General features: G+C 41.9%; 2 protein-coding genes across 2 annotated transcripts in view; one reads left to right on the top strand and one right to left on the bottom strand.

Annotated features, from left to right (window-relative positions):
* The window catches only part of LOC121399761 (serine/threonine-protein kinase pakA-like), a 137,955-nt gene extending 128,280 nt beyond the window's left edge, over positions 1-9,675 (top strand). Inside the window, exons 31-43 of the mRNA XM_041581323.1 lie at positions 461-544; positions 2,009-2,095; positions 3,197-3,232; positions 3,691-3,756; positions 4,271-4,327; positions 4,888-5,016; positions 5,490-5,600; positions 5,695-5,785; positions 7,109-7,227; positions 7,953-8,007; positions 8,191-8,269; positions 9,138-9,289; positions 9,499-9,675. Coding sequence (XP_041437257.1) covers positions 461-544; positions 2,009-2,095; positions 3,197-3,232; positions 3,691-3,756; positions 4,271-4,327; positions 4,888-5,016; positions 5,490-5,600; positions 5,695-5,785; positions 7,109-7,227; positions 7,953-8,007; positions 8,191-8,269; positions 9,138-9,289; positions 9,499-9,512 — 1,080 coding nt within the window. The 3' untranslated portion in view covers positions 9,513-9,675. The remainder of the gene's footprint in view (positions 1-460; positions 545-2,008; positions 2,096-3,196; positions 3,233-3,690; positions 3,757-4,270; positions 4,328-4,887; positions 5,017-5,489; positions 5,601-5,694; positions 5,786-7,108; positions 7,228-7,952; positions 8,008-8,190; positions 8,270-9,137; positions 9,290-9,498) is intronic.
* A 7,794-nt stretch (positions 9,676-17,469) lies between these two features.
* On the bottom strand, positions 17,470-22,476 carry LOC121400077 (cGMP-dependent 3',5'-cyclic phosphodiesterase-like). Its single transcript, XM_041582779.1, has 5 exons — positions 22,116-22,476; positions 21,794-21,906; positions 21,391-21,429; positions 21,181-21,287; positions 17,470-20,843 (listed from the first exon to the last, which is right to left on the bottom strand). Exons 2-5 carry the CDS (start codon positions 21,851-21,853, stop codon positions 20,621-20,623), a joined length of 429 nt encoding a protein of 142 aa, XP_041438713.1. The 5' UTR covers positions 21,854-21,906; positions 22,116-22,476; the 3' UTR covers positions 17,470-20,620.
* Positions 22,477-24,451: the final 1,975 nt, after the last annotated feature.

Below are 24,451 nucleotides of genomic sequence, written 5' to 3'. Positions count from 1 at the left end.
ACTGAATTCACTATTTTGGATTCGGTAGAACCCCCAGAATTCTATGCGAAAAACTCTGCCGAGAACCGTATCCTAATTTGGATATGCAAATTAGGTATGAAAAGGGGAAAAAATGTACTTCCTTGTTTTGTGACAAAAAGTCACGATATTTCCTTCCCTGACCCTAATTTGCATATGAAAATTAGGATTTGGATTCGGTTCTGCCGAGCATAAGGATTCGGCCAAATCCAAATCATGCTGAAAAAAGCCAAATCCTGGCCGAATCCCGAACCGAATCCTGGATTCAACTCAGGCCCCTATCCAATCAGATCTCACAAACGTCTCTATAGGCTCCTGTTCCCCCATAAATTCCAAACCACTTCTTTAGAGGAGCTAAATGCATGTGATAATAATTGTCTTTAATGATACTTTTAATCACTTCACCTTGAAAGATGCCTCACTAATTGTTTCTATTTACCAGGAATCATCTGGCACCAACAACTGCCAGGAAAGCCCAGAGGAAGAGGATCTGGGAAATGAGGAGGAGCCGGAGGAAAGTGCTCAGGTTTGAACTCGTTTATAACTTTAATCCATTTAAACTCATTTTGGCCCAACACAGGCCCCTATCCAATCAAATCACACAAACTACTCTGTAGGCCCCTGTTCCCCCATAATTTCTTTAGGGCTCTTACAGATGAGTGTTTTTAGCTGCACTTCACAGATGCATGTAAGCGCAGAATGCAGGAAAAATGCAACATGCTGCGTCCCAACATGCGCTCCTCACTTACATGTCTGTGTGAGTACAGCCCCAGTGAAAAGAATTCAGTGCATCTACTCCTGCGCTCCCCTGCGGCTGAACACATGAAACTGGAGCACAGGGAAGTGGCGCTAAAAACGCTCGTCTCTAGGAGCCCTTAGGGGAGCTAAATGCACATGATAATATTTGTCACCTTGATAGATGTTTCACTAATTGTTTCTATTTACCAGGAATCATCTGGCACCAACAACTGCCAGGAAAGCCCAGAGGAAGAGGATCTGGGAAATGAGGAGGAGCCGGAGGAAAGTGCTCAGGTTTGAGCTCATTTATAATATTAATCCATTTAAACTTATTTTGGTCCCAACTCAGGCCCCTATCCAATCAAATCACACAAATTATTCTTTTGGCCCCTGTTCCCCCATAACTAAATTCCATATACACAGGGGCTCTAAATGAAGCTCAGTTGTACCTGTAGTTATGATCATGTGCAATTGCAGCAGATGCAACTTGTTAAAATTGGCCAGCGCCGGCTTCGTGCACATCACAACACTTCGCCAGGTGTAAATTTGCGTAATTCACAAAGATCCGAAGTTGCGCACAGGGTAATGAACACTGGCAAAATTACGCCAGCGAAATTACGCTCAGCAGTTGGAAGTTACTCTAGCGTTGGCTAATGAGCATACGGTGTGCAGTTAAAGTACAATGGGCGTATATGCTGCAGCAAATACATTACACTACACAAGGCCAGGGAACCTTAATAAAATGATATAAAGTTGTTATAATGTCCTGCACATGTGCCCACTGTATAGTTTAGGTGCCATATGTTAGTAAATATAATGGGAAGGGGAAACATTTACGATCTTTTTCAGTCAATCACCCTTTAAATAGGGAAAAAAACACCAGCGTTTTATGGGACCTAGAAAAATTTCCAACTATTTTTTGAGGAAGTTCTATCTACTGTATTGCACTAGATTAGATAGAGGTAACATTCAGTAATATCAAAAACTTTGAAAAAATAAATTTGCATAGTAACACTGCCGAAAATGTGCCTGGCGTTAGAGGGCGAAGTTGCGCCAGAGTCTATCTCCTTGGCGAAATTACACCAACTACCATTAGTAAATCGCTAGAAGTGCCGAAATGACATCACGCTGGCGAATTTATGCCACTTTGCCCTTTAGTAAATGTCCCCCTTGGAGTGCAGCCACAATTGTGCTGGAATTAAGAGGATATAGCAAATATTTGTTCCTGATCTTTATTTTCTGTGTTAAACAGGAAGAACAAGTGATTGAGCACGAGGGGGAGAATTCCATCAACTCCCCCCAACCACCAACCCAATCCATCAACTTCCTCCACTGTCAGGTAAGCAGAAAATAATCAAAGAGTAAAAAACTATAATGGAAGAAATGAGATGGATTCCATCATATTCTCTACTTCATCATATTCTCACAAAACCAATATTTTCTCATTTTCTCTCTTAAAGGGGTCGTTCAGTTTCATGTTAACTTTTAGTTTGTTACATAATGGCCAGTTTTACGCAGTTTTTTCGAATTAGTCTTCATTGTTTATATTTTAACCATTTTTGAATTATTTGCCTTCTGCTTCTGGCTCTTTCCAGCTCTGAAATGGGGGTCACTGACCCATCTAAAAACAAATGCTCTGTAAGGCTACACATTACGGGGGTTAATTATTATAGTTTGAATTGTTTAGCAAATTCCTGCTCAGTGATCAATGACAGTTTAAACAGAAATGACTTGGCACAAAATAACAACCAACCAGCCTGCTCTTTAGCTCTGTTTGATTAGGGGCACAAATATAGTCGTTTGGATAATGTGCTTCTTCTTTAATTGGGTTGTTCACCTGTGAATCAACTGTTCATATGATGTAGAGAGGGATATTCTGAGACCATTTGCCTTTAGTTTTAATTTATTGTTATTTGTGGTTTTTGACTTATTTAGCTTTTTATTCAGCAGCTCTCCTGTTTGCAATTTTAGAAAATGAGTTGCTAGGGTGCAAATTACCCTGACAACCATGCATTGATTTTAATAAGAGACTGGAAAATGAATTTGAGAGGCCTGAATATAAAACTGAGGAATAAAAAGTAGCAATAACAATACATTTGTAGCCTTACAGAGCATTTGTTTGTAGATGAGGTCAGTGACCCCCCCCCCCTCTATTTGAAAGCTGGAAAGAGAAGAAAAAGGCAAATAATTAAAAAAAAAACTAGAAAATAAATGACGAGGACCAAGTGGAAAGTTGGTTAGAATTAGCCATTCTTTAATATAGTAAAAGTTAACTTACAGGTGAATCTCCCCTTTAAGCTAGAGGTTTTAGGTAATTGAAGCACAAATGGCTTAACTAGGAGATATCACGGGTGTCCGGCATTAATACCTGCCTTTCACTCATCATTTTCTTTATAATAAACTGAGCTCATCTGATAAAAACCTTTTTTTCTTTCCCCAGGAGGAAAACAAAACTCCGCTCTCAAAGATACTCCCGGTAAGCAAAAGTTATTAATATTGGAGTCCAAATGCTAAAAACTGGAGAAACTGGAATTTTTCTAGATTTATTATCCCCCAAGGCTGCTAATTGTCTGAATCTGAAAATACGTCATCTCCAAGCTGCCGGGTCCTGTACAAGTCAATGGCAAAAGTCCCATTTCAAATTTGAATTTTATGGTCTGTGCTGAGTGTTTCGAGCAGAAATCCCAGAAAGTTCTTTTTTTTTCACAATAACACAAATTTTTCTAGTTTTTTCCAAAACAGTTTTATCGAGTTTGTTCAATGATAAATAAGGTCAAATTGTAGATTGTAGTTTATTTTGGACTATTTTCAGAAAAGAAGCTGAACCTAAAAGCTTAACTTAAACCCCTTCCAGTTTCTCCCTATCCCACCCGTGCTCCTCATATAAATGTATTACATTATTTTAATATTGTTATTTATAATGTCTCCTTTTAGAAAACCGAGAAACATCTAAAAATCGGAAGAGTCATTGGAGAGGGTCCATTTTGTCGAGTTCATCTGGTGAGATATTTTATTCAATATCACGTATTTTAGTGATTCTATAATTCTTCCCATTGGTCTTACTCTCTACAATATTGTCCTTTGTGTATTTGTCGTGTGTCTGTGAGTCTGACACTAAGGTGCAGATTTACTAAGCTCTGGTGAAGGATTCGAATGCAAAAATTCAAATTTCGAAGTAATTTTTTGGGTACTTGGTCTATCGAATAGGCTAAATTCCATCAATTCGAATGATTTGAATGATTCGAAGTAAAAATCGTTTTTTGATGGAATAAAAATTGTTCAATCGATGATCGATCCAACGAATGCTCAACTTTTTGAAATATATCCAAATTCAATAATCAAATTCAAATTTGTTGCATTCGATGGTCGAATTTTTAGGTATTTAACCCCTCGAAATTTGACCCTTGATAAATCTGCCCCTAAACCTTACCCTAGTCCCACGCTATATCTGTTGCTTTACCAAACTGTTATGTTCATAATCATGATGGAGCTTCTTTCTCTGCTTCTGTTCCAGGGATGGCATATTGACCTACAAAAAGAAGTGGCCATAAAGATCATCAATGACCCGGAGGTAATGACTTCACACTCTTACTGTTATTAGATACTAATAAGCCTTTGGTTCCACCAATGTTATGATTATCAGTAGAAGTAGAACATGCTGACCAAATACTGGCAAGTTCCCAGGCAGGGTCAGACTGGGGGGCCCAAGTGGCCTTTCTCCTTAGGGGCCCCTACACCTGATGGTTGTGCATTTTTTTCTCAAACTCAATATGGGTCTTTTACATCATGAAAGTCTGCAGGGTACAAATTGTTCTTTATACTCTGCCTTCCATGGAAAATAAATTGGCACAGGCCTCTGTACCCCAAAACAGAGCTGCCCTAATGCTTTTGGCAGGTGGGGTACAGAGTGAAGCGAGACCCCAAAGCTCTCCCTGACCAATCACTAAGGGTCCTGCTTGTTGTGCTCCTTAGTGCTTGTGCACTTCTCTTTGGCTCTTTATAAATGATCCCTAATCACCCTGTAACTATACAAATAAGTGGATCGTTTTTAGAAGCGGTAATTCTTCATAACTAGGTGGGGTATTTTATATGGTAAGTGTATTCATTTTATTTAACTTTATTTGAATTTAGAATGAAAAATACCAGGAAGAAGAACTGGAAATCCTCCGGAAGGTCACCGGCCACCGCAATGTCATCAAGTTTTACGGGGCATTTTATCACCGGGCCCCGCGCAGGAGCACGCCGAATAAAGGTCTATCGGTAAGACAATGTTTATTCACATACATACTCCTTTGTGCCCCAATATTCCAATTAAGAGCATTAATAGAAGCTTTGGTGTTACATGGAGATAGGAATAGCTTGGTAAAAAAGAGCACAATGTATGTAACCACAGCCCAATTGCAACTCTCATAAGGTACAACAAGTAGAAGCTAAAACCACTGCATGTAGAGTATTTTATAGTAAACTATTGCATGGAAGGGTCTTACACACCCGTATTGCCTCATGCAAAGCTTAACCATATCCGGCAATGAGCACCGATTATTATATATTTTGTTTCTCACAGTGTAATGTTATGTGCACTAGATACTTCTATATATATATATATTAACATTTGCACAAATACATAGGTACATTGTTACAGTTGCATATTGTAAGGAGAGAGAGCTGTGACCCCATGATTCCCAATAAAATTGTAGCTGATATGTACTTTATGTTCTTTATTTGTCTTCTAGATCTCTATGGAACTGTGCACTGGTGGGACCATCCGTGACCTCATGAGCGGAAGGAAAAACAATTCTTTGGGCGAGAAGTGGACGGCTTATATCTGTAAAGAGGTGATAAAGGTATGTCACACGTAAACCTCCTCCATACTATTCACAATATATTCAATTTGCTATGAAAGCATGAAAATATTTCTATTCTTACTTTTATTCCCAGGGTCTGTGCCACCTAGAGACAGTGGAAGTCATCCATCATGACATCAAGCCCATCAATCTAATGCTGACGTCATCCGGCAATGTTAAGATTGGTAAGTGATACTTGGGGGTTATTTATCAAAGTCTGCTTTCATCTCAACATGTTCTGCTGCAAACACTGATCAAATCTTATTGGCTTTATTGCGCTTATTTATTATTACATTTTCCCAAAATTGGCTTTGGGGGAATAAATCAAAATTTTTGGGATTTTTCACCAGAAAATTCTGATTTTTTTCAGATTTTTCACCTGAAAACTCCTAACTCCTATGTTTTTTTGCCCAAAAGCTCCAAAAACTATGGGGTATTGCACAAAACCCAACGCACATCAAAAAATCATTGGGACTTCTGCCATTGACTTATATGTAACCTTGACAGGTCTGAAATGCTGAATTTTCTGATGTGGACTTTTCCATCCTTAGTTTTTAATAAATTCTGAAAAATGTGTGATTTTTTTAAAAGTCCATAAATGTCCGTGATTTTTGCATTCGGAGTTTAGTAAATAACCCCTTTAGGGTTTTTTTTTCTATAATACAAATTTATCTCATACTTTAGTTAAGAACCATGACCATAATTCACAAGCACAATATTAGCTTATTAATTAAAAAAAAAAACTTGATAAAATCGAGAGAATGTCTGAATCACTCAATTTCTTTGGGCTTTTATCCAGAATCACTCAAAACCCATAAATAAGTCTTATTTTCAATCTAAACCCAGTAGAGATGCACAAAATCCACTTTTTTGGATTTGGCTGAACCCCCAAATCGCTTGTCAAAAGTTTTTTACTTTCTTATTTTGAGATAAAAAGTCACATTATGTTAAGGATTGGGATTCAGTTTGACCAGGTACAAGGATTCGGCCGAATCTGAACCCTGCTGAAAATGGCAGAACATTGAACTGAATCCTGGATTCGGTGCTTCCCTAAAACCCAGCACTGACCACGAAAACTTTTAAGTTGAGATATGTGCCTCTCCCATTGACTTGTCTGAAATGGCAAATTTAGATTTTATGGTTTGTAACATGGGGGGGATTATTAATCTAAAAAACAAATCTATAATTTTCATGAAAAATTCTAAGTAAAAAAAATTATTTTTTCCCCTTAGAATGTGAATAAAGGGAGGATGTTGTAAAGCTTTAATGAATGTGGAGTGAGGGTGTTTTATTGTTCAATCTGCTCTGTCAGTTTTATCTCGCTCTGTCTCACAAGAGTAGAAATGATCAAATAGACCTTTGAGAAGCCTTAATCTGGGAAGAAACAATAATCCCAGCGCTAAGGCTTTCCACGAAATAGATGATCTAATATTCTCATGTTACCATCATGTTTATTGTTGGGCTGTATCTTCAGCATTAGAATTCATGCTTTTGTCGTACAATTCCAGGTGATTTCTCATGCGCCACCATGGGAAGGAAGAGTTCGAGCACGGAAGGAACTCTAACATATATGGCACCGGAGGCACTTGCCTGTATGAGAAAGAAGAACCTTGACTATGACCACAAGGTATTGTTGCCTTTAGTTAAATCTATATGGGCTACTCATGGTGAAGTGCAGCCAATGTTTTGCTCACTCATTTCACAGAACTCTCTCATAAGAGGGAAATCAGAGTTGTAAAGTGGTTCCCCTGCTATGAGAGGGGAGAAGTGAGTGAGGGGAATGGATTCTAAGTGCAGGGAACAGGAATGTTAGGAACCAGCCTCATGCAATTACTGATGCTTTTTGGAGTTAGTTACAGTTCCACTCTGCAGTGTTGGGTTGGGATACCAGGGGCCCACCAGAAAACCTGAGGTTTAGGGCCCACTTTCCAAAATATTATACTCCTCTCCTCTCTCACCCTCTTTATTCTCGTAGTCTAGGGAGTCTAGGGAATGAGCATGAAATAGGCCAAATGGTTAGAAGCGAGAGGCTCCACAAACACCTGGGCCCACGGGGAGTTTTCCTGGTCTCCCAATGGGCCAGTCCAACACTGCGAGTCAAATAAAAATTCTCTCTGTTTAGTGCAGTTATTTAGCAATACAAGCTTCAGTCATTTTCCCTTGAAATGTATTTTTATATGAGTACAGAGAGACATGATTATAATGAATATGTTATTCAGTTACACATAGTACCACTGTCAGGGGGATTAATAACAGAAGCATCGGAATAATCGCTTGATGGAATTCGTTTAATATTCCCTGTGCAGAATCGACTCTAATATTTCTCTTTTCCCCCCATATTTTAACATGTAGGCGGACATCTGGTCATTGGGAGTGTCAGCCCTGGAAATGGTAGAAGGTTATCTCCGTAAGTAACTCTTGTGTCTGTATCGTAATCCAAAAACAATTGTTACCCGCAAGGTCAGAGAGTATTTATGTGATGTCACATAGAATAGTGATAACTCGAACCCTTTATACACAGACTATAGATATGAAATAAATGGTGGGATTGTCAGCATGTTCTTATATATTGTTTTCTTACATCCTTTAGCATACGGACAGCTCAGTAAACATCAGCTGATGAACCAGATTCTTTTTGGTCCTGCTTTAAGACCAACCTGGGACAAATGGTGAGTGATTTCCCCTCAAATAGGAAAAGGGAGTGAGGGAGAGGGTGGGAAATTGACATGGGAGTAAGGGAGTGGGCAAAAGAGAGAGTCAGGGTGAAAGAGGAGGGGAAATAGGGAAGGGAGAAGTTATGGTAAAGGAGACTTACTGAAGATTAACCAAAGGACTGTCAGCAAGTTACTATAAATAGGGAGACATACAGTGTTGGACTGGGGGGCCGGGGCCTCCCACCACCCCCCTGGGCCCCCCACCCCAGATGCAAAGTATAATCTGGCCCCTCCCTAAATTGCAACATCCCCATGGGGGGGGCAGTTGAAAGCAGATTCCGACTTCTGTGCTAGGACTGGAGACATATGGGATATTCAGGGCTCAGTCTTTTAATAAGAAGGGGGGGGTTGTGGGTGCCCACCTATGGCTGATTTTTAAGAATTTTATACCAGATCTAAATAAGTTAAATAAATACATAAATACATATAAATTTTAAAAGAACAGGGTTTTTTGTTCTAAAATCATGATCATAAGATTAGTTAAGCCACCATACCACATCAAGGTAACCCCACATGGTGGTCCCTAACTTGCTCAAGTCAACTTAATAATAAAAAGGGATCTTATCTGTTTAATAGTAATTCTTTACGTTGACTTCTCCTGGGCCCTGGTTCTACAATTGTGCTAAATCCTCCCCCGCCGACTACTTTTAAAAGGGAGGGTCTGCCAAACAAACGCCCACAAACCAGGGCACTTTCAATGGAGTCAATGGGGCCACCATAAAGTAAATAAGGGGGTATCAGTCTTTTAATGGCATGAACTTTTCATAAAATGTTATATTTATAGTATGAGTAATTATAACGTTGCCTCAATTTCATTTTCCAGGAGTGAAGAATTCAATTTCTTCATCCAAGAATGCGTGCAGAAAAACCCAGCAAAAAGACCAAGCGCACGGCAGCTTCTCCATCACCCCTTTATCAGCAACCTGTGTGATGAAGCAGCTGTGAAGAGGAGCATTGCAAAACAACTGCAAAGAGGTAAGGACATTGCTCATTATTATTATAGTTGGCTTTATGGAGAGAAGCCCAGGAGAAAATGTTCTTATAGATATAGTTGTCCTTTAAATTAGCACGAAAAAAAGTCATGTAACAAAATATGATATTGATAAAATTGTAAATGGAAATGAATTTCAGAATTCTTATACACATACCTGCTCCATGTCTAACACTGAACTCTCTTTCCTTAGGCTGGAAGAACTGAAGACCTGAGGCAGCCATCGGGGGGAGGGACGGGGGCACCGGGGCCCATTTGTCATCTTTGGGCCCCACTATAACATCTTGGTCCCCGATGGCAGCCGACATGAAAGAAATCAGATCACAACATCGATCTGTTTGTAAATGACTAATAAACATTTGGCAATTTGGTTGATTTTGTTGGTTTATTGAGTAGTGACCCATCTATACAAGGACTGTTCTTGAATGACATTCAATGCTGTATTTTCTTATTAGGGGGGCAGTCGTAATATATGGGAGACAGGGCTGGTTTTTCCTTGGGGTACAATCTCTATAGCTGTGTTGGATTGGGCCTCAATGGAAGGGGGTCTCTGCTAGGGGAAAGAATGGCTGGATGAGTGTTTAATGTAGACAAGGAGGAGAACATGAGTTGGGACATTATGGAGAAGCTGGTGTAGACAGGGCTCTGGTATAATGGGGTTATGGGGGAGGGGCGGGGTGCATAGTTAAGGATATCCCACTGTTACACAGAGAAATATCTAACAGTAACTATAGGTCTAACTCTCCAATGAATAATGTAAATACTAGACTGAAAACGAGTGACCTCCTCTGCTTGCAAATGCTCACAGCTTGTCCCTCCCCTGCCCCAAACTGCCCCTCCACTTCCCCTTTGTTGCACCTCTGTTATGTGCGCTCGCATGTAATCACGCATGTGGGGGGCGGGGTTAGCTGACCGGGTGCCCTTGGCCTGGCCCTGTTGTCGGGTAAATGATAAGTGAGTAGAAAGTTGCCCAGATACTGTGACTAATGGACGAGACTTCATAACTAGGTCAAGTTGTTATTATGGGTGACCTCAGTTATCCCGACACTGACTGGTGTAATGGGGGAGTGAGCTCAGTAAAAGCTAATAGGTTATTTTAAGATAATTTTAGGTTGGCACGATAAAATTCTTTGAATCGAATGATTCGAATGATTTTAAGTGATCGATCGAAGGATTTTTATTGGATCAAAAAAAGCTTAGAAAAGTGCTGGGGAAGGTTCCCATAGGCTAACATTGCAGCTCGGTAGGTTTAAAGTGGCGAAGTATGAAGTTTAAAGAGACAATACTTCGATTATCGAATGGTCGAATAGTTGAACAATTTTTACTTAGAATCGTTCGAATCATTAGATTTGATCCAATTCCAATGGTCGAAGTACAGCGTTAAAGGGGAATACAGTAGATAGGGATACTAGTGGTTTAAAGGGGATATAGTAGATAGGGATAATACAGGGTTTAGGGGATACAGCAGATAGGGATGATACAGGGTTAAAGAGGGGATATAGTAGGGATAATACAGGGTTAAAGAGGGGATATAGTAGATAGGGATAATACAGGGTTAAAGAGGGATATAGTAGATAAGGATAGTACAGGGTTAAAGAGGGATATAGTAGATAAGGATAATACAGGGTTAAAGAGGGATATAGTAGATAAGGATAGTACAGGGTTAAAGAGGGATATAGTAGATAGGGATAATACAGGGTTAAAGAGGGATATAGTAGATAAGGATAGTACAGGGTTAAAGAGGGATATAGTAGATAAGGATAGTACAGGGTTAAAGAGGGATATAGTAGATAGGGATAATACAGGGTTAAAGAGGGATATAGTAGATAAGGATAGTACAGGGTTAAAGAGGGATATAGTAGATAAGGATAGTACAGGGTTAAAGAGGGATATAGTAGATAGGGATAATACAGGGTTAAAGAGGGATATAGTAGATAAGGATAGTACAGGGTTAAAGAGGGATATAGTAGATAAGGATAGTACAGGGTTAAAGAGGGATATAGTAGATAAGGATAGTACAGGGTTAAAGAGGGATATAGTTGGGAGTATCAGATGATTCGGGTTAAATCCATGTTTTAGTCTGATCCAGTGGCAGGTACAGTAACTGTTTCACTGCTGGAGTTGGGTTCTCGGTACAGTCCTGGGTTCAGGGGGGGACAAGTCCAGTCAGAATGTTCTTCCAAAGATCCTCAGAATTATCTCTGGATTTAGAGAAATAATAGTCCATTTCTGTCCCAACAGCCCAGAAACACTGGGAAGGGAAGAGCGTGATAATGAGGTGCAGGGACAGGGCTATTCACTAATGATCCCCCTAATCTTTGCCTCATTACTACTTGTGTCTCCCCCATCAGCTGCTCAATCCCCGGGGTGTAGGGGAGACTTTAGTGAGAGGAAAATCAGAGAAGTTGCAGCAACAGGACTAGAAGAGAAATGACTTTATTGCACCTCAGAATCAGCAGAGCAGTTTCATAACCGAACACCAGGGGTCACTGTTCCACACAAGTCTGGGGATGGGAATTTATTGGCTCAAATCAACTGACACAGTCGCATGAAAATCCCATTTGCAGCTGCTCCTGAGTCTTCTAATGAACATTTATAGAAAGAAAATATTGAGTGTGACCCTAGTGATAAGTGTTAGTCCATTCCAGGCCCGGACTGGCAATCTTCGGGTTCCTCAAGGAAGGGTCGGATGCCTTTTTAGCAACCATTACTGATATTAATATTTAGGGACAAATTTATCAATGGTCGAAGTGATAATTCCAATTTAAAAAAAAAAAAAGTACCTATTCAATCGGACCTATTTGGCCAAAAAGAAACTTTGATTTAATTTCGGTTGGTCTTTTTTAATTCAGATTTCAAAGTTTTTCAAATTCGACGCTTGATAAATTTGCCCCTTATAGTATAAAGTGGATCCAGGGACTGATCTGATTCTCCTTTTTTTGGAGTGAGGAAATCATTTTTACTCTAAGGCAATCCATAGATTAAGAAGAGGCGTTTTGGGGGGGCAATTCAGATCATGGGGTTGGGGGGGGGATTGCTGCTTTTTGGGCAATCCCATTGGTTGGACAATAGTCAGAATTACACTAGTGGTCGGCAGGAGAGGCACAGCCCTGGGCACAACAGAAGGGGTGGGGTTACTCCTACTTTAGCTGAACTGAAGCTGCTCATTACCATCGTGTATCCCCACTTGTTTGATGACCGGGGGTGAGATCCAGATTGGGGGTGCCACATAAACTGGGCCTGGCACTGACACATGTAAAACAGGGTGAACCCAACAAGGTCTGTCACAAATGAGCCCCAATCTATTGATGATACAAAGACTGCCAGCGTCATTCCACCAAACTGCCGCCTATTACTGGCCACTGCAATTAAATTACCCATAATTCCCAAATACCCGGTGTTACACACATGCAGTGATGGAGACTGGGGCTCCTTTATAAATGATGGGCAAATTTGCACCTGGGCTGTAACCCATAGCAACCACTGATAAGTCTTATTCTGCCGGCCGAAGTTGAACACTGAGAGCAATTGTCTGCTTAGTTGTCATGGGTTACTGCCCATGTCAAAATTTGCTCAGGGTTTATAAATAATCCCCTTCATCTGTCTATGAAATTCTTTATGGAAAAAAAGCACATTCTCCATGCCCCGCCCCTCAAGGGTCCTGCCTCCTGGAACAACAACAGGCAGTGACGCATTTTGCTCTCTGGGTATCGGGGTCCTAGTGACCCCCTTTATATTATAGTTTTATGTACAAAGGAAACCAGCCCAAGGCTCCATTTTAGTGGGTTGTTGGGATGGAGGGACACACAGATGAGCTGACAGTTTGGGTTTTGGTGCCTCATCACCTGATCAGTTGGGAATTGATTGAAGAGACACGGGAGCCCCCCAAGATGACAGTCGGCAGTGGCAGTTCTCATGTCAAGGCCCAGTTCTACTAAGGATGGGTCACACGCTGAGGGGTAAAGTGACCAATAGGGAGTTTGTGACCCCTTTAATTTAGTCCCACTGGAAAGTAATGGACTGATCCTACGAGAGGTTCTGATCTGCGAGTGAGGTTCCTAGTCGAACCAAAATTGCATTTAGTCTTAGAATTTCCATTGCTAATGTACAAATAAAAGCCGTTCGGGTTGATCCCCCGGTAAAGAAACAAACAGTCCTTATAAATGGGAGACAGAATTGTGTCTCGTTCTGAAACTCTGCACTAATGGTCCTCAGCAATTCTCCCAAAAACACCGGCCCCATTGGGAAGACATTAATGTTCAGTGGAACTTACCTCTAATGTTCACCATAGTCTGCCTCCTCCTTATTCTTCATTCTCCTTAGTGGTCTCCTTCTTGGGTGGTGTCTTCTTCTTCTTCCTTCTCTTCTTCTTCTTCCTCTTCTTCTTCCTTTTCTTTTTTTTTCTTCTTCTTCTTCCTCCTTCTTTCTCTTCTTCTCTTTCTTCTTCCTCTTGTTCTTCATCTCCTTCTTCTTCCTCCTCTTCTTCTTCGTATGCACATGACCAACCAACTGGATTAGCCACTGGCCAACAATGAATTTTATCCCGGCTAATAGTAAGGACAGGGCTATTATTGGATTGGGTAAAGGTCCCAACTTATATGGAAAGTGCAGCACGGGACAGGACCCCCTTATTTTTGGCCCTTTTTCAGCCCTGCCCCAATAAACTGACTGACTTATGGCAACATTAAAGGGCAAGCCAACCCCAAAAAGAAAACATAATTCTATGCAACTTTCCAATAAACATTTGGGGACCCTAATTTTGGAACAAGACATTTCCATTAACATATCAGTCTCATTGGACCCCCAGCAATTGCAGATTCTTGTATCTTAGCAGCCTTTTGTCCCAACAAATCCTCCCTAACTGTTTGTACCTGCTTGTAGGGGCATGACAAAAATGTTGGTACTGCCCACTTGTGTACATGGGGGGCCGGATATAAATAAATTGTATTTTGATCCATGACTCTTTCCATCTTTCAAACGGGCGTCGATGACCCCATCTAAAAAACAAATGCTCTGTAAGGCTACAAATGTATTGTTATTGCTACTTTTTATTCCTCATCTTTCTATTCAGGTCTCTCCTATTCATATTCCTGTCTCTTATTCAAATCAGTGCATGGTTGCTAGGGGAATTTGGACCTTAGCAACCAGATGGCTGAAATTACAAACTGGAGAGCTGCTGAATAAAAAGCTCAAACTAATAAATAATAAAAAATGAAAACCAATTGCAAATTGTCTGAGACTATCCCTCTCTACATCATACTAACAGTTAATTTAAAGGTGAACAACCCCTTTACAGGATGAAGAAAGGCAAAAACAAAGCATTCTGCAAAGCAATAAATAAGAAAGAGCAGGCCCGGATTTGTGGAAAGGCCACCTAGGTCCGGGCCTAGGGCGGCAGAATTTTAGGGGGACGGCATGCTGCCCAACCACACCCACATTGGTGTAAAAACACTGGGGATGCACTGGAGATACAATCATTTTGTACATTTCCCCTGCACCAATCCCCATTGCTCCTGTCCACCTGGAGGGGACGGGGCGGCGAATGGCAGTGGGCCTAGGGGTGCCCACTATGTAAATCCGGCCCTGAGAAAGAGTGAAATGAGTGGAATTATATGAGGATTGGAATAGCTTTATGTACCCAAATGTACCCAAAGTGTAAGAGATGTTTGGTTTTTCTGCCAGTATTGGGGAACACTACAAGACAATGCAAATACCCCATTGACTTACACTTTATGGCCAAAAGTATGGGGACCCCTCCCCCCACCATCTCATTCTCAACCCAAGGGAGTTAATTAGAAGTTGCCCCAACCTTTGCTGCTGTAACTGCCCCTACTCTTCTGGGAAGGTCCCACTAGATGTTGGAACATTGTTGCTGGGAGTTGTTGCTGGGAGTTGCTTCCATTCAGCCACAAGAGCATTAGTGCGGTTGGTACAGATGTCGGGGATCAGGCTCACAATAGGGGTTCCAATTCATCCCATAGGGGTTCAGTTGAGATGAGGGGGCAGATTTACTAAAGGACAAATTGTCGCCATCGACCGCTCCGCACAATTCACGTCACTTAACTAAGCGCAAATTCGCTACCAATACGTTAATTCACTAAAATGTCAAGTTGTGTCCTGGGCGGCGAATGATGTTGACTTTTCCCCAGCGCTACTTCGGCAGTGTGAGCATTTCATAGTGAAGACGCGCGGGCGTTCGTTTGTGCCTATTGAAATATTCGCTAGTGATCTTGCGCTTAGATCAATTTGCATACGACGGGCAATTTAAAGTTATATGGACGTCTTTATTATAAATGTTGGTGCAAATGCCCGAAGTTACCACTTTTTATTACACTTGTCCACCGAACCTTAAAAGGGATGTTCACTTTCCAATCACTTTTTTTTTCACTTCAATTGTTTTTAGATGATTCCCCAGAAATAAAGACTTTTTTCAATTATAAGTTATTTCTGGTGATCTGAAAGCAACTAGTTGTTTGAAGGTGAACAAGCCCATTATAAAGACAAGAGAGTTAATATAATGCGCTACACATGAGCCCACTGTAAAATCAATGTTCCATTTGTGATGAAATGTCTGGAGAAAACCCGTTACCCAAAAAAAGGAAAAGTTGACATTTTTGTAACTTTAATGCATTTGCGGCTCACAGGATCTGATGTAAGTGACAGAAGATTGAGGAAGATCTCGCTTTTTTTTAGCACTTCTCCTGGTCTGAGGTGGCCAAGTCAACTTTGGCGAAAGAGAAAATGTAAAGTTCAGTAAAATCCACATTTTAGTGAATTTGTGGAGTAACAATCGTTTGCCAGAGTGAAAAGTCGCCTGGCGATAGAGTGCGAATGAACGCTAGCGATGGTCCCGTTTGCTAACAAATTAGCGCCTGTGCCTGTTAATGAATTGGTGATGTCCCTGTGGATGGCAACAATGGGGAAAAGTCACTAGCCTTAGCCACTTCACTCTCTAGTGAATCTGCCCCGAGGTTGGGTCTGTCCCATCTCAGCAAACCCAGTCTGTAGGGACCTGGGACATGGGACATTATTGTGCTGAAATGGGACACGGCCTTCCCCAAATTGTTCCCCAAAGTGGGAAACACGGAATTGTCAGGAATGTCATTGTACCCCGAAGCCTTGAAGGATAAGAAAATGTCTGTATTAATGAATGTAAAATTGATGAGGGGGTGATTCTAAGCACTTTTGTACATTCATTATTTATTTATTTTTAATTCCAAGATATTAAAGGCTACATGTACTGTTACTATTAGGGGCAGAACTACTGTGAGTGCGGTGGGTGCAATTGTACCAGGACCTACACCCCCTCAAGGGAGGTAGGGGGCCCTGGTGCACAGCCTACCTATGCTGATGGTGATATCTCCTTTCCTCCCCACCAATGAATCACTCTTTCCCCCTCTCTTGGTAGGGAATCCCATAACCTGACTGCCCTTATAGTAAAGAACCCCCTTCCTTTGCTGATGGTGAAATCTCCTTTCCTCTCTTTATTTGGTATCAGGTAGTGGAGGTCTCACCCTGGATGATATTAGAATGTCAATCACATGTTTCTATTGGGATCTATTTACTGAATGATACGAGTCTCTCCTACATGAACTTTCGAGCAGTGGGAATGACTGGTTATTATATAGTCACATGTTTCTATTGGGATCTATTTACTGAATGATACAAGTCTCTCCAACATGAACTTTCCAGCAGTGGGAATGACCGGTTATTACAGAGTCCCATCAGCTGTTTCTACTGGGAAATGAGTAGTTATTGGGCCCCACAGCAAAATCATTGAACCCCTAAAGTCTGGGATCACAACATTTTCCATAAATATATATTGCTGATGCTTATTGGTCCCATGGGGCTCCCTACAGTTCCTGCCCCCAGCAGATTTTTGTGTTCTCTATAGTCACACCCCTGCTTTTCAGCACAATGAGCCCCTGACCACTGCTCCAGGGCCCTCCATAGGAGGAGCCACTGCTCTAAGATCCAAGGATTTCCCCACCTTGAAAAAGAGATGTTCATTGCAATGAAGAGAAGAAACCTCCTTTCATGCCCAATGCTTGTAACATTCCTGTTGACTGTGGAACCTTCTCAAGCCAAGAATGATGGTGGTACTCATGTGACTGACACTAGTTTTCAGTATAGGAAGGTACAAAAGGAGTCAGGGTTCCACAGAAACATTTGGTATCTTTATATAGATATGTCAGTGGTAGAAAGGCTGTACATATGGAACAACAGAGTGCTAGAGAACACAGGCACATATAGAAATGCACTCGCACGTCACTCCCTTCCACTTCTTTTTGTGCATTCGCTTCAACTGTCCTTTCACGGAGGGCATAAAACAAAAACAAGTGGGTAGAATTGGCTACGGCACCCTCATGGTGTTTCTGATGGCACTGGGAAAGATTATACTGGCATTACTTGCACCCAGATTTTAATGTAAAACAGGAGCAAAAAGGCAGAGAGGGGAATTTGTTGATGTTGGATCGGGACACCCCAGGGTCATTGGTCATGTTCTGTTTCTGCAGTAGTCGGACCTGGACAAGCAGAAGACTGGAGCTTTATAAACTTGTATGATTGCTATGTGTATCTGCAATGATTCCATTTGTCTCCACTTGGTGCTGTATCCTAAACCTTCAGTTCGCTCACAACTAGGCTACAGACACGTGGACACAGCAAATAAATGTGCATCCTAAATATCACCCTGACCTTCAAGATGCACTTCTGGGAGTATCTAGTAGAACATGTAACCATTCTATCCTAACTGAGGTTCTGCACCTCTCTCTTGGTGAAGTCCATGTGCTTCAGCCCTTGTACAAAGTAGGGAATGGTATAGCCACTAGTATAGCGGTTACCAAACTGATGGGTTGGCTCAAGTTTTGGAATCAAACAGTTCTAGTGGAGATACTGACTCATACAGACTATAAGGGGAATAGCACATGGACTGTATTCATCAGCAGAAAAGCACCCAAATCCAGCACTACATGACCAAAATGCCGGCTAGTAGGTAAATCACTTGGCAAACTCCAAAAATGTTAGGGATGTCCCTTTCCAAGCCTGCTAATCTGTCAGTGTGAGACGTTTTGGCATTGATACATCAGTCATTGAGAATAATATCACTATTTACACATACAATAAATTATTTCTGTTCCGACACTCACCCCAGAGCCCATTGTCTCTGAGGAGCAGCTTTGATATCAGTATAAAAATAAGTCATTACACAACTTTGCAGCAGTTCCTCCTATTACAGAGTTTAGTAGCATCCACAGGACTAGAGCCAGTCACGAGGAGAGGGCCACAATGCTGTAGGCTGAACCAACCCTTCCCCTGAACCAACAATGTCCAGAGTCGAGCATGGTGTCTCTGCTTTTGGCAAGAAAGACCTCCCTTCTTCTGTCTTCTTCATGCCCATGATGAAATGCAAAGAGAAATTAAAACCCACAAAAAATTAGGCTAGAAAGGATCCAATTAGCTTACTGTACCAGCCTAGAGGCCCTCTCTACTCCTCAAATGTTGACCCACATCTTCTCTGGGTCTTTGAATGGACCTGCTGTTGACATGATTGAGACTGTGGATGCCCATTGAGAATTGTGCAAGAATAAACTAAATAGAAAGGCCCCCTTTGAATGAGATGCACTCCTGGTTTTCCCTTATTAGTTCTCCCCTTGATGTTCCATTATCTTGGGGTTTTTAGGATACAGTTGACATTATTAAAAGTTTTATTTGAGTGTAACGTCTATTCAAAGGGAGCGTGAATGAATTCATGCCACCAGAGATGTACATGGTTGGGGTGCACCAATACACCACTTTTCTCACAAGTCCTTAGAACAGGTCAGAGCTCACTGAGCATGTGCAGTGTCCCAGACACCAGGGGCCAAACAATATCCGAAAGATGCAACAGAGCCAACTTTAGCTTTATGTGGATATTCACTCATATGGCTTCTGTACCCCTGGGTTGGACGCTGAGCCGTAACTTTCATGGTACATTATTTCTCAAGATGAACAGACCCATGGGCAGTGCCTAAATGGATTGATTCATGGGGGAAATATGGGTTTCTTAATGCAACACAGACTGGTTTAAACCCAAACCAAAAGTAAGCAGTTCTCTAATGAACCCAAGAACAAAACTAAGCAGTAGCCCTTGATACAATTGTACAGTGTGTTTGTGGTTTTGAGCACCTCCAAAAGGCAACGATAAATTTGAAGAATACTTTGGGAGCCACATGTTGAAGAGTTGAGGATTTGTTTATCTCCAGGCAGGTGTGGACCTCTCTGTAGGACCATGTGGAGGGCAGTGGTTCAGTGCAATGTGTAGTCCAGTAAAAAAAGAAACAGTAGTCAACTACATTATGGGCCATATGTTACAGGAGAAATCTGGAGATATTCCAATAATTGGTTTCCTCTACAATGAATGGGTCCCTTTTAACAAATTACATGGAAATTCCCAAATTTGCCAAGTAAATATGTACAGAATTAGTGGCTATGCACCGGAAACAAAGTCTGGGAGAGGAGGGGCTTTTTTTTCTTCTTTAAAATAAAATCTGTTAAGAGGGCCAACAATCAGCTGAGCTGAGTGTGTCCCCAGTTAAACATGTTTCTTTGTATATGTAGCCAATCCCACTCAGTATTCAGTTTGATTGCATGAATTTAAAATGTTCTTTTGTTCTCCAGCTGGCAAACCAGAGAGAACCCAGGGGCCCCTAAAGAATGAAGGTGGCACAGGAGAGAAGCAAGTATGGATGAGATGGAAATGGGACCCCTTCTGTTGGACCACAGGTATCAGTACTAAGGTACCAAGCGGTTGGATCATTAACATTCTGTACATTTTTGGTTAACTGGCCAAACGGGGTTCCCACCATTAGAACTTTCTCAGGGGTAGAGTAGATATATCAGTGCTTTGGCAAGGAGGAAACATGGAGGGGGCAGTAGTAGATTACAATAGAGAAGGTAGATGATTGTGTTGGGTGGGGTAGTAGCAAAAACCATTAATGCTTCCCCAAACTGGCAACTCGCCAAGGTCCCTCGTGGACAGCCAATCCCATCATAGTTAACAGAACCCACAAAAAGTCTGAACCTATTAGAATGTCCCTTTCCTGAACGTTCTGTGCGTGAAACATTCTTTTTTTTTTTGAGGCAAGAAAAGTTTCTTCAGTCTGGATCGTTCTGATTGGCCAGATGCCATTGTGGTTTTGCGTAACACACAAGCTTTGCGCTGCACACAGGAGGCAAGATCACCTCATGACCTGAACACTCGGCCGCTCTTCACACTGAGGCTATAAAGAGTTGTATAAGAAAATGAGGGTGAAATGGTCTCACTGTCCCACCCATTAGTCGCCCACAACAGATTCCTTCGACTCCACACAACCGTTCATCTTCAGTTCATCTTGCAAACCCTCCTGTATGTCATATTCCTCATCCAAGAAGTCCAGGGAGTTGTTGCTGGGCAACCCTCTAATGGTAAATTTGTGAGAGACGCGTGTCCACTTTTCTCTGTTGGCCGCGACCCTCTCGTACAACTCGGAAGATTGCGGGAAGAGATCCTTGAGCAACCTGATAGGACAGAAGGGACAACGTGTCGGTCATTATGTACCTTAACCACAAAAGCCTATACCACAACTGTGTAGGAACTTTTAGCCTTGGGCCTACAGAGCACAATTATTATTGGTAGGTGCCCAGTAAAATGTCAAGCCTGCCTGCACTTCACTAAATGAGCACCCTACAGAGATGTGCTGGATGCACCTAGTTGACATATGAGGCACAAGTTAACCAGTAAGAAGCTTCAAGTGGGTGTGAGGTCTGCACATAATACAAGATAGACTACACAGATCTGACTTGACTGCAGCCGAAGCTTTAGGAGAAGTTGTTTCTAGGCCACTGTGGGACTCACTTGTATATGGGCATGGCAATGTGCTCCATGAAGCTGATCTGGAGTTCAGGGATGTAAGCCTTCTCTCTGTCCATCATCTCAACCGGTCTGTTTCCCATTGCTTTCTCCTGCACGAGGAACAAGGCAAAGCATCACAATCCACTCACACTCACCAAAAAAACATACGGGAAACCAGAACCCGATCCCACCCAAAGCACAAAGACTACTCACCAGGTCTCCCTGAGAGAAGAATTCCTTGTAGATCAGTTCCTGTGGGAAAAAGAGGGTTCACATTACACTGGAATACCTTTTGGCTGGACATGATTCCACCAGAGGAGCACTTCCTAAACTGTGCAGGGGACCCCGAGGAACTGTCATGTATGAGACACAGGGACACTGTCATGTATGAGTCATGTTTCATTCAAACACGTGGCACTAACATTGTGGATTAGGTTTTTTAATCCTGCTGTGAACAGTATGGCAGTTTGTACTGTATGTGCAGCTCCATTATGAACAGAGCAGCAGATTGTGCTGTGCATGGCTATGCTGAGATCTCTGCCCCCAACATAAGGTGCACCCTCTCCCCAACACATGGGGAATACACCGTGTCTGTGTGGCGCCAATACAAACTCACCGCTATCTTCCTGGTGGTCTTCCAGCCTTTGGTTTGGTCGGAGAGGTCACTGGAGGTCATTAGGAGGCAGATCAGGAGATAGTGGTGATGTTTATTGTGGGGATCAAACCCATCTACAAGAGAAATACCAGTAATAAGCTCATTCCTATACACTTAGGGTAAAGTCTCATGGGATGGTTTGTTGCCCCTGTGAAATTTCTTCCTACACAGTCAACAAAATGTAAGAAAACCCCTTCACGCACCCCAAATGTGTCCCATTGACTTTAATGGGCAGAGTCAACTCTGGGGGTGTCTGCCCTCAGGCGCCTATTAATGCACTCACCTTTCTGGAGAACTGTTCTAGGATGTTACAGCCGTGGGAATTCATAATGGCGATCGCCTGAGCAAAATGATGTCTCTTTGGGAGGCGAGAGAACATAAATGATTGCACAGATAATGAACAGAATCATTTACAGGCAGCGGCACTGACTGCCATTCATTATTCATTGGCTTCTCCTTTATTAAAGCACCGAGTGCCAGTTCCTTTGCCTACTGATACGTTCTGTAAGGACTTAGTGAAGCACGTGTGGAGGTAAGTACTATTCCTGCCATTACACCCTATTCCCAACAAAGTGATCCCTAGCAATTGGCCAGGGCACCCACTACCCACAAGAACAGACCTGCCCATCTCAGTAAGTGCTACAGGAATTCTCTCTATAATGTTGGAAATCATGAGGTTCGGAACCTTTACGACTTTCTATGGGACTTATTAGCAGCCCCTCTGGCATTTGCCAGAAGCCGAAGATTGCCAGTCCGGGCCTGGAATGGACTAACACTTATCACTAGGGTCACACTCAATGTTTTCTTTCTATAAATGTTCATTAGAAGACTCAGGAGCAGCTGCAAATGGGATTTTCATGCGACTGTGTCAGTTGATTTGAGCCAATAAATTCCCATCCCAGACTTGTGTGGAACAGTGACCCCTGGTGTTCGGTTATGAAACTGCCTCTGCTGATTCTGAGGTGCAATAAAGTCATTTCTCTTCTAGTCCTGTTGCTGCAACTTCTCTGATTTTCCTCTCACTAAAGTCTCCCCTACACCCCGGGGATTTGAGCAGCTGATGGGGGAGACACAAGTAGTAATGAGGCAAAGATTAGGGGATCATTTAGTGAATAGCCCTGTCCTGCACCTCATTATCATGCTCTTCCCTTCCCAGTGTTTCAGGGCTGTTGGGACAGAAATGGACTATTATTTCTCTAAATCCAGAGATAATTCTGAGGATCTTTGGAAGAAACATTCTGACTGGACTTGTCCCCCCTGAACCTAGGACTGTACCGAGAACCAACTCCCAGCAGTGAAACAGTTACTGTACCTGCCACTGGATCAGACTAAAACATGGATTTAACCCGAATCATCTGATACTCCCAACTATATCCCTCTTTAACCCTGTACTATCCTTATCTACTATATCCCTCTTTAACCCTGTACTATCCTTATCTACTATATCCCTCTTTAACCCTGTATTATCCTTATCTACTATATCCCTCTTTAACCCTGTATTATCCCTACCTACTATATCCCTCTTTAACCCTGTATTATCCTTATCTACTATATTCCTCTTTAACCCTGTACTATCCCTATCTACTATATCCCTCTTTAACCCTGTACTATCCTTATCTACTATATCCCTCTTTAACCCTGTACTATCCTTATCTACTATATCCCTCTTTAACCCTGTACTATCCTTATCTACTATATCCCTCTTTAACCCTGTACTATCCTTATCTACTATATCCCTCTTTAACCCTGTATTATCCCTATCTACTATATCCCTCTTTAACCCTGTACTATCCTTATCTACTATATCCCTCTTTAACCCTGTACTATCCTTATCTACTATAACCTTCTTTAATCCTGTACTATCCTTATCCACTATATCCCTCTTTAACCCTGTACTATCCTTATCTACTATATCCCTCTTTAACCCTGTATTATCATTATCTACTAGATCCCTCTTTAACCCTGTATTATCCTTATCTACTATATCCGTCTTTAACCCTGTACTATCCTTTATCCTTATCTACTATAACCTTCTTTAACCCTGTACTATCCTTATCTACTATATCTCTCTTTAACCCTGTACTAGAGTCCTGCAGCGGGTCGGGTACCATACCTTACCCGCATAAACTGCGTACCCTGCGGGATGTGTAAAGAAGTTCCAGATGCCGGTATACCTGCGGGTCGGCGATTTTGCGTGTTTGCGGGAGGCAGATCTTCTCAATATCAATATTTGTTTCTTTATTCTGGGCACGTCTACTTCTGATGATGTCACTTCCAGTGTACAATGACAACACTTCCTGTTTTACGCCTTTCCCCCCAGATCATAGCTACTTCCGATGACGTCACTTCCGGTTTATAATGACAGCACTTCCTGATTCTTGATGGTCAGCTGGTCGCAGGTCTGGGTGGTGGATAAGGTACTTGCGGGTCGGGTAGTGGGTCTAAGCGGGTAAGAATGCGGGTTACGGGTCTTGGTTGCGGATTGCAGGGTGCGGGTCGGATTCGGGTCCCAAAAAATCGACCTGTGCAGGACTCTGTATTATCCCTATCTACTATATCCCCTCTTTAATCCTGTATTATCCCTATCTACTATATTCACCCTTTAACCCTGTATTATCC

The sequence above is a fragment of the Xenopus laevis genome, chromosome 2L (assembly GCF_017654675.1).
Source record: "Xenopus laevis strain J_2021 chromosome 2L, Xenopus_laevis_v10.1, whole genome shotgun sequence".
In the NCBI taxonomy this organism is placed as follows: domain Eukaryota; kingdom Metazoa; phylum Chordata; class Amphibia; order Anura; family Pipidae; genus Xenopus; species Xenopus laevis.
The sequence above is the reverse complement of the archived record's forward strand: the minus strand, read 5'-3'. Positions and strand labels throughout refer to the sequence as shown.

Coding starts and splice junctions, on each gene's coding strand:
- LOC121400077 (XM_041582779.1), bottom strand. CDS start 21,853: ATGACCTCCAGTGACCTCTCCGACCAAACCAAAGGCTGGAAGACCACC. Junction 21,430..21,793: donor AGACCACCAGGAAGATAGCG/GTGAGTTTGTAT, acceptor TTTTTCCCACAG/GAACTGATCTACAAGGAATT. Junction 21,288..21,390: donor TCTTCTCTCAGGGAGACCTG/GTGAGTAGTCTT, acceptor TTCCTCGTGCAG/GAGAAAGCAATGGGAAACAG.